The sequence below is a fragment of the Prionailurus bengalensis genome, chromosome A1 (assembly GCF_016509475.1).
Source record: "Prionailurus bengalensis isolate Pbe53 chromosome A1, Fcat_Pben_1.1_paternal_pri, whole genome shotgun sequence".
NCBI classification, from domain to species: domain Eukaryota; kingdom Metazoa; phylum Chordata; class Mammalia; order Carnivora; family Felidae; genus Prionailurus; species Prionailurus bengalensis.
This window is the reverse complement of record NC_057343.1, coordinates 207,500,914-207,514,392: the sequence shown is the minus strand read 5'-3', so window position 1 is coordinate 207,514,392 and position 13,479 is coordinate 207,500,914. Positions and strand designations below refer to the sequence as shown.

The following is a 13,479-nucleotide window of genomic DNA, read 5'->3' as shown; positions in this document are numbered from 1 at the left end:
CAGCTTTTCAGCCACGAGCTATAGTTCCTCCTTAGTTTAGCAGCCTTTAAGCATTTTTTTTTTCAAACTTAACAAATACCTCAAGGAGAAAGGCATTACCAAATGTTGTAATCACCCCTTTAGACTTCTCGCTAGAATCTTGTACCTTCAAATTTTCATGACCTTGGTATCTCTCTGATGCTTTCGGAAGTACTTTTTCCTTTACTTTTGTATAGCTTTTCTATTTGTCTTTGTGGGAGCATGATTGTGAAGCCAGTGATTGCATCATGGCCAGAAACAAACAAATCTGATGCTAGATTATTAGCTTTATGAAGGCAGGATATGTAACTTGTATCTTGTTAAATCCCTAGCAGCATACAACGTACTTCATTAAATATAAGCACTCTATAGATGCTGTTTTTGAATTAATGAGTGAATGGAATTTCTGATGGAAATGGTACAGAAACAGAGCAGTATTTTGTAGAATATTGTCCGAAGTCCATTAGAGAGATTGCCAATTTTTTTTTTTTCAAATCATGAATTCTGATTTGCTTCCCATAAGTATACATGTTTCTCTTTTTTCTCTTTGCTGTTTTCTCAAGCAGAAGATTTGAGGTAATGAATGTAACTGAGAAAGACTAGAGATGGAAAACCAAAGAACACTTAATACTTGTATGGTTTCAAGGTTAAAGGTGGTTCTTTAAAACTTTCAAATAATAAAAATATCTAATTGGATATATGCTAATGGTATGCAAACAATATGCAAATTTTCTTGGGAAAATTCTGGTGGGACTTCATCAGACCAGAGAGATAAGTGGCAGCTATTGAAAGTTTAGTTTTGACAGCAGCCTGGGCTTTTTAGGTCTCTGTTTATAAGGCTGATTCATTTTATGTTGTCACATTGCTTTGAGGGCAGGAGTGGAGGATGGGAACTGTTTTGGTCTTCAGTCTTTTATTGGTCAATTACATGCCGGGCACTGTGGGACATGTCTTTCAGGGCATCCTAGGAGTGAACTTACCTCTTCCTCTTTGTCCTCTAATGTGAAAAAGCAGAGCATGTGTATTAACACTATTCGAAGTTGTCTTTTTAAAAAAAAGATGGCTTAGGAAAGCAATGACCTTTGTATTCTGTTTTCTTCTATCTTTAGAAATTGCCTGTGTTCTACCTGCCTTGATGGATGGGATACAGAGTCATCCCCACAAACCTTTCTATGCAATTGGTGAGAAAGTGACCATTTCCTGTTCAGGTGACATGTCCTTAAAAGGTCCTTCAACATTTCTCTGTGGATCCAGCCTTAAGTGGAGTCCTGATATGAAGAATGTTCAGTGTGTGCAGAAAGGTGAGTAGCTTGTAGGTCTGTCCAAGGACACCTGCACTCAGGTGAGTGACGGTCCTTGTGGCGGTCCTTTATGGCACTGGATGGCCATAACTGTGAGTTATTCCCTTTGTCCTTGTCCCCCTACAAGAAGGTTGGCTCATAGATGGGGTAACAGACTTTGTTTCACGTGGCATAGATAGAGTCATGGAAAGCAAGGAAAAGCAAGAAGAGCCCTGTGGTTCTGAAACTAACTTAAATCCTTATCAAAGATTAGCTTTGTATCTGTTTTGGTGCCAAGAAAATAAAGGATTTTCAAAGGATGACTTCTGGCTTTTTTCCTGATTTTTTAAATGTACTTTTATTAAGTACCGAGTTTAAAAACATTCTGTATGTTTCCTTTCTGGGTTTTCAGAGGGTTTATTGGCATTATTGAAATAGAAAACTTAAAAGCATTTACATTTAACACTGCAGAGCAGAAGTTATTTAAAGCAAAGTGTTGTGGCTTGTGAAGCCGTTTTTAAGAGTGGAAATCCAAAAATCCAGTATTTTGAACATCAGGCAAATTAAAATGGTCTTTAAAGTAGCTATGGTAAGAAGAGATTTAAAAAGCCAAACTATTTCTTTTTAGAGATATTTACGGTGGGATGGATTTATTTTTTAAATAACCTCCTATTTCTTCTTTACTTACATTTTTTTAAATAAATGGAAAATACATGTTTGTGACAATTAAAAAACAGGAAAGAAGGAAAACTCACTTGCATTCAATTTTGTATGGTATTCTTATTTTTCTAGTGTATGACTTTATTTTTTATTAGTTTTTTTTAATGTTTATTTATTATTGAGAGAGAGAGCATGAGCATGGGAGGGGCAGAGAGGGGAAGACACAGAATCTGAAGCAGGCTCCCGGTTCTGAGCTGTCAGCACAGAGCCCGACGTGGGGTTTGAACTCACAAACCGTGAGATCATGACCAGAGCCGAAGTTGCACGCTTAACCGATTGAGCCACCCAGGCGCCCCTCCAGTGTATGACTTTTATTTAATTCAATGCTGAAGTTTGCCTTTTACAGTGAGTATGAAGTACTAGATTTCATGAGTGATACCATCAGATGGATCAGATGGTCACAACTTAAGAGAGGGCAGGCTGCACAGAGCCATCTGTGGCTGATGGCGGGCATGGGCTGTGGTATGAAACATAGATGCTGATGACAGAAAACAGGAGGGCAGCATGGCCAATGGTGTGCCTGCTGTGCTGGTTCCTACGTGCTCGTTAGCAGTCAGAGGTCCAGAGCAGGGACAAGTGCTTTGTTTTTTACTGCGCTGAAGCATAAATAGGAATTTATCAGGCATGTTTGAAGTAATGGACCTGTACCAGGAATTCTAAAATTAAAGAGAACAATGTACACTTGATGAGGTTGCTCTTTTATTCCGAATGAGATATTATATACTATCTTTCTAAAATGTCTCCTTCATTCGTTTTGTAGCACAATTCAGTATGTATTTTCTCCTACACAGTAGCAAATTCTATTAAAGTTTTAATTAAGGGTATTTTTCAGGCCTGTGTGTTTTTCAGAAGTCATGATGAATATTAATAGTAACTACCCTTAAAATATGTCTATCACAAATAACAAACTCCAGGTTTGTCAGTCTCCGAGGTTGAGCTTTTTCAATACCTGATGTATCGGTATTTAGTCTTTTTTTTTTATTGTGGTAAAATAAACATAACATAAAATTTACCATTTTAGCTATTTTTAAATGGACAGTTCAATGCATTAAGTGCATTCCCATTATCGTGCAACCAACATCACCAACCATCTCCAGGACTTTCTCATCTTCCCAACTGAAACCCTGTGCTCATTAAACACTAACCACTGATTTGTCCCTCCCTCCATCAGTATGTAGTTTTGACATAAAGATATAGGAAGTTAAGAAATCTGTGTTCTTAAACGCAAAGGTCTTCGGTCTAGCTGATTCTACCCGTGATTTTTCATAAAGAAATTGTAATAACTTCTGGAAAACATTTAAAATCTAAACTGTCATTCTTATGAATGATTAACAAATAAACTTTTAAAAAATATCATTTCCAGTTTTATTGAGAAATAATTGACATACATCACTGTAGAAGTTCAAGGTATACAGCGTGATGGTTTGATTTGCATCTACTGTGAAATGATGACCACTGTAGGTCTGCTTAACATCCGTCATCTCACAAAAGCACAATTAAAAAAAGAAAAGAGGGGTGCCGGAATGGCTCAGTCGGTTAAGCGTCCCACTTTGCTTATGTCATGATCTCATGGTTCATGAGTTCGAGCCCCATGTTAGCTCTGTGCTGACAGCTCAGAGCCTGGAGCCTGCTTCAGAGTCTGTGTCTCCCTCTCTCTCTCTGCCCCTCCCCTGCTCATGCTCTGTCTCTCAAAAATAAATAAACGTTAAAAAAAAAAAAAAGAAAAAAAGCAAATTTCTCCTTGTGATGAGAACTCTTATGATCCACTCCTCCAACACTCTACCTGTATATCATCGAGCAGCATCAACCACATTACATCCCCAATACTCATCTCTCTTATAACTGGAATTTTGTACTCTTCGGCCACCTTCTTCCATTCCCCTCCCCCTCCCCTCATCTCTAGCAAATAAACGTCTAGGCACACTGAAGAGCTCATTTGCATGGCTTTATCATAGAACTTTAGTTTTGGTACATTTAGATTAGACTTTTCTTAACCCCAACACTATTGGAAGTTTGGACCTGGGAGCTCTTTGTTGTGGGAGTCTGTCTTGTGCATTGTAAGATATTTAGATATTGCCAAATTGCCCCTGCTTGAGAAGCACTGATCTAGATAACACCACCTTAAAAAACATTTTATTTTGGAATAATTTTAGATTTCGGAAAAGTTGCAAATAGAGTTTCTATATGCCCTTTACCATGTTCTCATAATATTAACATCTTATATAACTTGACATAATTTAGTGAGTTGACTAAGACATTAATATTAGTGCAATACTATTGACTAAACTACAGACTTTATTTATATATCACCAGTTTTTCCACGAATGTCTTTTTTTTTAATGTTTATTTATTTTGGGAGAGAGAGAAAGCACAAGTGAGGGAGGGGCAGAGAGAGAAAGAGGGAGAGACAGAGAATCCCAAGCACACTCAGTGCTGTCTGCACACAGCCCACTGTGGGACTTGAACCCACAAACTGTGAGATCATGACCTGAGATAAAACCAAGAGTCGGATGCTTAACCAACTGAGCCACTGAGGCACCCCTTCACTGATGTTGTTTTAATGGTCTAGGATCCAATTCAGGATACTACATTGCATTTAGGATACTACTATTATAAAGGGGAGTATTTAAAGAATGAGTACTTATTATACACATTGCTGAACCTGGCAGGCTACAGTTCATATTATTACCATTTTTACAAGTTACGAATTGTCCCCGAGATTTTACTGTCTTATCTAAAGCTCTTAGGTTTTCCAAAGTGAGGAAGTATTGCATAGTTTGTGCATCCGTAAAAATATGCTTTTCAGATGAACTACCTTTATAAATATATCCAACAGAGAACTAGTTTTATGATGGGAAAGTATATATACCATTGAATTCCATTGTCATGAAGCAGGAAGGCGGTGGGAATAACAGGATGTTTTAGGTTAGTCACCTTGTAATCAGGTATAGCTGAGGAGACGACAGTTAAATTAAGCTCTTGTAAGCTGGCCTAAGGTGTCTTCCTGTCAAAGTTGGAATGATGGTTGACTTTTGATCCATTTGTAGAAAACACAAAGCAATGGAAAAGGTTTAATTAATGTAAGTACCTCTAGATATTTATTCACCGTTGAAAGGAGACCAATTAGACACTTACATGTGAGAGGTTGTTAACGGATCTTGGGGCACCAGGGAGTTCTCCATGTGGAGATCACATTACGGTGCTTTCTGCCCGACTATAGACAGAGGGGGCAACATGCAGTCCAAACAACAAACAGTTTATAAGCACCGACTGCTTGATGAAAGGGAGCCTGCTCCACTGGCCTTGAATTCAGACAAACATGGACTTAAATCCTGGCTTGACCAATTTGTTAAATGTGTGAACTAGCACTAGTTTCTTAACTTTTCTGACCCTTAATTTCTTTAACTCTGAAGTGGGCATTTGTTAGGGGGGATTAAATATCACAACAGCCACTGTTCCCACAGTAGTAAATGCTCAAGATATGGTAGCATTGAAATTTGAATTGAAATTATTTGTAGGCTTCTCCTAGGAACACTGTTGTTTGTAAAATGCTTTACAGCTTTTTTTTTTTTTTAACTGTACAAATTTGTAGCAGTTGAGAATATTACAGAACCTGGTTCAACAATTAAAATAATAGTTTGTTTACCACAAAGAAGCTCTTCTAATGATTGCATCTCCCTTATCCTTTTTTTTTTTTAGAAACCACTTTAACCCTGGCAGTGCCTGAATGTCAGCCCTGGGAGAAACTGAAGAATTCAAGATGTGTTTGTAAAATGCCTTATGAATGTGGGTAAGCTCTGTCTTTGCTCACCTCTCTCTGGTTTGTTTTATTCAAGATAAAAAATGTTTTGGTAGATGCTAGTGTCTCTGTTTGATCCAGGGTGTTGCTTACCAAGGGTTAAAGATTTTTGCTTGCATTTTAATCTGGCCCATCTGCTGTCTGTTATTTGCCTGGGTCTCTGGGGCTGACACCAGTGGTGTTAAGCAGTGTTCTACTCTGTCTAGAGAAAGGCTGAAGGACTTGGGCACTGCTAGTTTTCTACATAAGATGGGGCGACATGAAAACTTGAGGATTTAGAGCTTACAAAGATTAGGATTGAAATTCCCTTGAAAGATACACTTTTTTAAAAAAAGTTTATTTCTTTATTTTGAGAGAGACAGAGACAGCACGAGCAGGGGAGGGGCAGAGAGAGAGGCAGAGAGAGAATCCCAAGCAGGCTCCGTGCTGTCAGCACAGAGCCCAATGCAGGGCTGGAACTCATGAAACCGTGAGATCGTGACCTGAGCTGAAACCAAGAATCCATGCTTAACCAACTGAGCCACCCAGCTGTCCAAAGATACACTCTTAATGCAGTACCAATAGAGATACTGGTTTCTGAAATGTCCGTGTCTCTAGATGTGCATTACGAGAATTCCACCCAACTTGAAATCACTCCACCGTGGGTGGATATCTGAAGTAGGTACTAGATGTCTATGTTATGGTCCTAGTTGGACAGATTGTATGATTGCATTAAGACAAGAGGAGGTTTCCTAGGGGGACTGTTTACAGAAGTGTGGGCAGAGTGAAAGAAACTGGCAGGACTCCCACAGGGCAGTACTCCCAGACTGCAAACAACCAGGGTACAAATCCATGCCCCCAGGCTTGCAGAGTGACAAGAGGAGCTTTTTTTTTTTTTTTTAAGATTTATTTATTTATTTATTTATTTATTTATTTATTTATTTTGAGAGAGAGAGAGAGAGAGAGGGGCTGTGTGAGCAAGGGAGGGGCAAAGAGAGAGAGAGAGAATCCCAAGCACTGATACTGCAGAGCCCATTGTGGGGTTCAAACCCAAGGAACAGCAAGACCATGACCTGAGCTGAGATCAAGAGTCAGAGGCTCACAGGAAGAGGTGCTCCAGAGGAAGAACTTTTATGCAAAGCTGGAGACAGAGGAAGATTCTGTACAGATGGCAGCCAAGGAAGAGTGGAGTCCCTCATTTTAGGGACCTCAGAGACTGCCCTGGAGTGAGTCAGGGCAGTAAATATCCCTTAAATCTCCTGCCATTGCTCAAATTCACCTGAAGCTAGAGGACAAGGAAGTCTATGGATATAGCTCATAGTTTCAGCCTTCCTGGCAGCGGGGGGGAAGAGTGGAGAACCAATCTGGAGACACAAATGGGAGATATCTAGGCTAAGACGTTTATTGGTCATCTTTAAGGCTAAGAATCAAAACACAAATTTACTGACCAGTTACAGTTTGCCCTTGAACAACATGGGGGGTTAGGGGTGCTAATCCCCTCGCATAGTCAAAAATCCACATATAACTTTTGACTTCTCCAAAACTTAACTACTGAGAGCCTACTGTTGACTGTTACCAATAACATATGTTATGTTACCAATAACATAAATATTTTCTATGTTATATGTATTATTTACTGTATTATTATAATAAAGTAACTAGAGAGAAGAAAATGCTATTAAGAAAATCATAAGGAAGAGAAAATACATTTATAGTACTATACTATATCCAAAAAACCCAGGGGCACCTGGACGGCTCAGTAGGTTAAGCGTTCAATTCTTGGTTTCAGCTCAGGTCATGATCTCGCAGTTCATGGGATTGAGTTCTACTTCCAGAGCCTGCTGGGGATTCTCTCTCTCCCTCTCTCCCTGCTCCTCCCTTGCTCGAGTGCATGCGCACTCTCTACATAAATAAATAAACATTAAAAAAAAATCCATGTATAAGTGGACCCACACATGCAGTTAAAACCAATGTTGCTCACGGATCAACTATACTTGGCTTTCAATTATTATTGTCATCAAAACACATATCCAACTCCTTGAACACTCACAGGGAGTAATGGTGATTCTGGCGGCATCTTATAAGATGTAACTTCTTGTGAGAAAAAAATATAGCTAAATACTGTAAATGGCAGTGGTGGTCAGCCCAGAATATTCTGACTGTGGTGTTATTTTTTATTAATCATTGTTGACTTTGATTCACTTTCATCCTCTTTCCAACTTCTCTGATTCATTTAGTTTATCTGCAGCCTGCTGTTTAGAGACTTGGTGTGAGCTTTCTATCAGATACTGATAACCAGGTGGCTTTACAAGGTCTCTGCCCTTCAAGCTGTTCTGAGTAGTTCGATTTAAGGTTTAAATAAACAGATAAAAGAAAGATATAAGGATTTGTTTTTGTGATGTAAACAACTCCAAGTAAATTTAGCTCTTGGCCATTGAAGAAAGTATGAGAGCTAAACATATATAAAAATAAATATAGACTCCGTCTACTATACAAAAATACTTTGTTGTCTAAGGTTTCACTACAGTAATGCTTTCCTTATCCATCAACATTCAGAAATGTCCTTGTTTTTATTAGTGACATTTCTACAAAGCTGAATCTCACCATTTGAGTACCAATGCTTAAGGAAAAAAAGTAATAATTTTTCTAGAACTATTTCTAAACTATTTTGTGAACATAGATACTTTAAAAAATCCTATTGAAGAATACAGTTTCATCTTCCCTTGAAGCATCGGTCATGAAGTGTTGCACAATGCCGTGTTATAGACAGGAACTCTCCAGGCTACCGGACTGGGAGGAGCTAACTTCTCCTGCCTTCAATGGTCCCACAGGACTGCCATCTCTGAATGTGTGATCTTTGCTGATTTTCTGTCTCCTTCCTGCTTGTCAACCCACCTGTGTCCCCAGCAGACCTTGCCTTCTCTTCTAAGTTGCTGTATCTGATCTGCTCTAGATGAAACAAGATCAACACTAGATATCTCAGCTTGTAAAAATTGGGAGCAAATACAGAGCAAAATTTGTTCATCTCGAAGATCGGAGGAGGGTGAGCCCCAGCAATGAAGGAGATTTGAGTGTTTGCTTCATCTTTTTCCTGTGGGTGGTGACATCTGAGGCACTGAGCTCCCAGCCTCGCCTTTCACTTCACATCCTCCACTTGTAAGAAGGAAAGTCTTCTAAATAATGTAATTTAAAAAATTTGTTTCAGATCCTCCTTGGATGTATGTGCGCGAGATGAGAGAAGCAAAAGGATACTGCCTCTGACAGTTTGCAAGCTGCACGTTCTCCACTGTCAGGGTAGAAATTACACTCTTGCTGATAGGGAGAGCTGCACTCTGCCTGTCCCAGCCCAGAAAGCCTGTGGTGCCTGTCCGCTCTGGGGAAAATGCGATGGTAAGGGGCATTGTGTATTTGTAACTATAACAGTGCTAAGGTAGTAGTACTGAGGTCTTTTATTTTATTTTATTTTTAAATGTTTATTTATTTTTGAGAGAGACAGAGACAGACTGTGAGCGGGTTAGGGGCAGAGAGGGAGACAAAGAATCCAAAGCAGGCTCCAGGCTCCGAGCTGTCAGCACAGAGCCCAATGCAGGGCTCGAACTCAACGAGCTGTGAGATCATGACCTGAGCTGAAGTCGGAGGCTCAATCGACTGAGCCACCCAGGCGCCCCAGTACTGAGGCCTTTTATTTTTTTTATTTTTATTTTTAAAAAAAAATTTTTTTTCAACATTTTTTATTTATTTTTGGGACAGAGAGAGACAGAGCATGAACGGGGGAGGGGCAGAGAGAGAGGGAGACACAGAATCGGAAACAGGCTCCAGGCTCTGAGCCATCAGCCCAGAGCCCGACGCGGGGCTCGAACTCACGGACCACGAGATCGCGACCTGGCTGAAGTCGGACGCTTAACCGACTGCGCCACCCAGGCACCCCACTGAGGCCTTTTAAATGGTAGTTTCTAGTTTAGCAGCAGATCCAAGCAGATCCCTGAGGACATGAAAGTCTCAGGCTGGTTTGAGAGTGAACGGTCCTTATCCACAGTCCTCCTTGGGGAATGGGGTAGGTCAAGTATCTAAGAAGACAAGGAGACATTCTTGATGGTTTGAATGTCCTCCCAAACACTGGTGATTCTCATTCCACCTTCATGATTTTTGCTCTGTCCTCCTATTATCCATATAATGAACTCATTAAAAAAAAAATAGACTCACAGGGGTGCCTGGGTGGCTCAGTCAGTTAAGAGTCTGACTTCAGCTCAGGTCATGATCTCACAGTTTGTGAGTTCGAGCCCCACATCGGGCTCTCTGCAGACAGCTCAGAACCTGGATCCTGCTTCAGATTCTGTGTCTCCCTCTCTCTCTCTGCCCCTCCCCACCCCTCTCAAAAATAAGTAAACATTAAAAACATTTTAAAAAATGGACTCACATAAAAATAACTTTTTTAAAAAAGGAAATTTTATCATTTCTTAAAAAGAAGCATCACTTGCCATAAATATTAGATGACCACAAAAATACATATGAAACAAAATAAGGTTGTAGATTCTAGCCAGATGCTGCTGGCAGCTTGAGGGATGCTGCTTCTTTGGGATAAAGGGAGTTCAGCAAGTGTTAGGGGGTGTTAAAAGCATATCAGTGCCAAGGTGACACTTTCTCCTAGAAGTAATAAAAAGAATTTGAAGAGAATAAAAAAAGGAGTTACTCTTTCAAGTTGTGGTTCAAGATTGGCCGGTCAACTGTGTCCATATAGCACTTACAGTGATCTTGAACAGCACCCCTGGCATGGCCTACCTCCCACAGTTTCAGGTATATTACCAAGGGGGAAAGCCTGGCTGGCTGCAGCCAAGTCACTGCCTCAGTTTCCCCATCTGTAAATTTGGGAGCCGGACTATGTGATCTGTGAGATCTCTGCCAGCAACTCAGGTCCTCCCCATGGCCTGTGCCAGCCGGGCCCCTGCTCTCTCGCTCCTGGACTGTTGGCCACCCGGGCGATGACATACTGAACTCTAAACCATTGGGTTGGGTTAGGATCGCCAGTCACCAGTGAGCTTGTCACTCCTTTTGGAGACACCTGGCTGGTGCATTCCAGCCTGACACCTAAGTGTACACTGTGAATTCTCCCCCAACTCATTTCTGGCTTTTTTTTTTTTTTTTTTTTAACGTTTATTTTTGAGAGAGAGACAGACAGACTGTGAGCAGGGAGGGGCAGAGAGAGAGGGAGACACAGAATCTGAAGCAGGTTCCAGGCTCTGAGCTGCCAGCACAGAGCCCAATGCAGGGCTTGTACTCAGGAACTGTGAAATCATGACCTGAGCTGAAGTTGGCACTTAACCCCACCCAGGCGCCCCAGACTTGTTCTCTGCCCCCCTCCCCCCCACTGTCCCCGCACCCCATATGTGGTCTTCTGTGTTTTATGCCCTCTCTCTTAAAGTAAGTTGAGTTCTTTTCTTTGTCTCTGTTTGAGCCTTGAGTCAACTTGGTCTTTGTTGAGGTCTCCTTATCTGGTCAGGGGTTGAGGGCTTACTCAGCTTCTGGCTCCCCTAGCCAGCAGCCCAGAGGAGGAAGAGAGAGAGGGAGTGCCCCTGATTTGGAGAGGGCTGGCCCATGCACCCCCCCCCCCCCCCTCCGGCGGCCTGGTGCCAGCCTAGAACCCTCCTCATGCTGAGTGGAGCGCAATGCTGGACTTCCCTGGCCCTCCCCCTCTCCCAGGGCGGTCAGTTGATGCCTCCAGGCAGGAGCTTGGAGAGATCTCCGCAGGGCATCGGGACTTTGGAGGTAATGTGACTTCACTCTCCCACCTCCTCCATGTGCCATTAAGCCTCTGCCGCTCTTCTTTCCAGCCCAGAGCAGCAAATGTGTCTGCAGAGAAGCATCGGAGTGCGAGGAAGGCGGCCTTAGCGTCTGCGTGGAAGTGAACGGTGTGGAGCAGACGATGACCGAGTGTGCGGCCGGCGCGCTCAGGTGCCAAGGGCAGGGCGTCAGGGTCACCAGCATGCGGCCCTGCGGAGCGGGGACCCCGTAGGCTCCCGTGGCCCTTGGCTGGTTCCGAATCCCGCAGCTGCCGTGGCTGAGGTAAAACGTACATACGGTCACTTCTCCCAACTGCCAGCCACCAGTAGAAGCACCGACCTGCGTTCTGCCAAACCTGAACCGAGATGCTCCTGTTCTTCCTATTTAAAATGCCAGTCAGGATGAACAGTACGCACAAACCTTTGCATGAGCTGTGTGTTCCTGGACAAATTGCTGACACGCCTGGACCTTGACTTTTTAATCTGAAAATGAGAGGATTAGACCGGAGAACCTGGAATACTCCCTTCAGCCCTATGATTCTTTTAAGTATGATGGACTCCACCCATGGGCCGGAAACACTGTACAAAAGGATTAGGAAAACGGTGAGATTAGAGAGGTTGGCTTCTCTCAGTAAAAGACAGATACAAATATCCATCCCAAGGAGTAATCTCTTGCCTGGCCCTGTGGACTCCAGTACCACATGTAAGGATCCTTAAATCTTACTGGGAAATGGAACCGCTGAAATTTCAGAACCGAGTTTATTGTGGTACCTTCTGCCTTCTTGTCGAACAACAAACACAATCCCGTCTTCTCTTTGGGGCTTTTCTTTAGTGTGTGTCAAACACGAGGACTGTAATTTGCCCACTTTCTCCCCTTTTCTTCTGTAGGAAACATCAGTTCATGCCTGGGCTGTTGAGTGATCATATATTTGACAGAATAGTTTTCTCTAATGTGAATACATGCTTGGATTTTTCAGAGGGCCATACAGGTACATCAGTGTGAGACATTGGCCTTCTATTTATTCCTTATTCATCTTTCATCAAAACAAAATCTAGCTGTGGGAGATGACATGAGTGGGCTTAAATGGAATTTAAAATATGCTTTTATATACAAATAATATCTGTGTACTTTTCTGATACTGATAAAGACATTTCAGCAAAACCTTAGTTAAAATGACAGTGATTAAAATCTCATTAAAGATACTATCCTTTGGAATTTTTTGATCTGTATCATGTTTAATTTTAAAGAATCTTCCCATGAAGAATGGCTAATGTGTTCTTTTTAAATATATTTTTATTCTTTAAACTACTTTATTGAGGTATGATTGACATGTAAAAAGCTGTACTGATTTAATATGTACAACTGGATGCGTCTGGGGAGAAGTATATACCAATCAAGACCATAAACCTATCCATCACCTCCCAAAGTTTTCTCCCACCTCTCTTATTATCTTTCTTATTTCTTATTTATTCTTATTTATCACTTATTTTTTATTAAAAATGTCACCTAAGATCTTTCTTCTTAGAAGATCTTAAGTATATGTGAAAGGATTGTTAGCTATAGGCACTATAGCACATAGCTACAGCAATGCTATGTAGTGGATCTCCAGAACTTATTCATCTTGCATAACTAAACCTTGGCACTCTTTAAGCATCACATCCCCGAATGCCCTTCTCCTCAGCCCCTGGCAGCCACCATTCTACACTCTGCTTTATGAATTTGACTTTCATTTTATTATTTATTTATTTGAGAGAGAGGAGTGGGGAGAGGCGAGAGAGAGAGAGAGAGAGAGAGACGGAGAGAGAGAATCCTAAACAGTCTCCACACTCAGTCCAGAGCCCTACGTGGGGCTCAATCCCATGACCTTGGGATCATGGTCTGAGCCAAAATCGAGAGTCAGACACT

At 41.5% G+C, this 13,479-nt stretch overlaps 1 protein-coding gene across 2 annotated transcripts in view; it reads left to right on the top strand.

Annotated features, from left to right (window-relative positions):
• The window catches only part of C7 (complement C7), a 57,395-nt gene extending 44,606 nt beyond the window's left edge, over positions 1–12,789 (top strand). For both annotated transcript variants that reach the window (XM_043599302.1, XM_043599311.1), the window contains 4 exons: positions 1,128–1,319; positions 5,718–5,808; positions 9,002–9,186; positions 11,625–12,789. In XM_043599302.1, coding sequence (XP_043455237.1) covers positions 1,128–1,319; positions 5,718–5,808; positions 9,002–9,186; positions 11,625–11,806 — 650 coding nt within the window. In that variant the 3' untranslated portion in view covers positions 11,807–12,789. The remainder of the gene's footprint in view (positions 1–1,127; positions 1,320–5,717; positions 5,809–9,001; positions 9,187–11,624) is intronic.
• Positions 12,790–13,479: the final 690 nt, after the last annotated feature.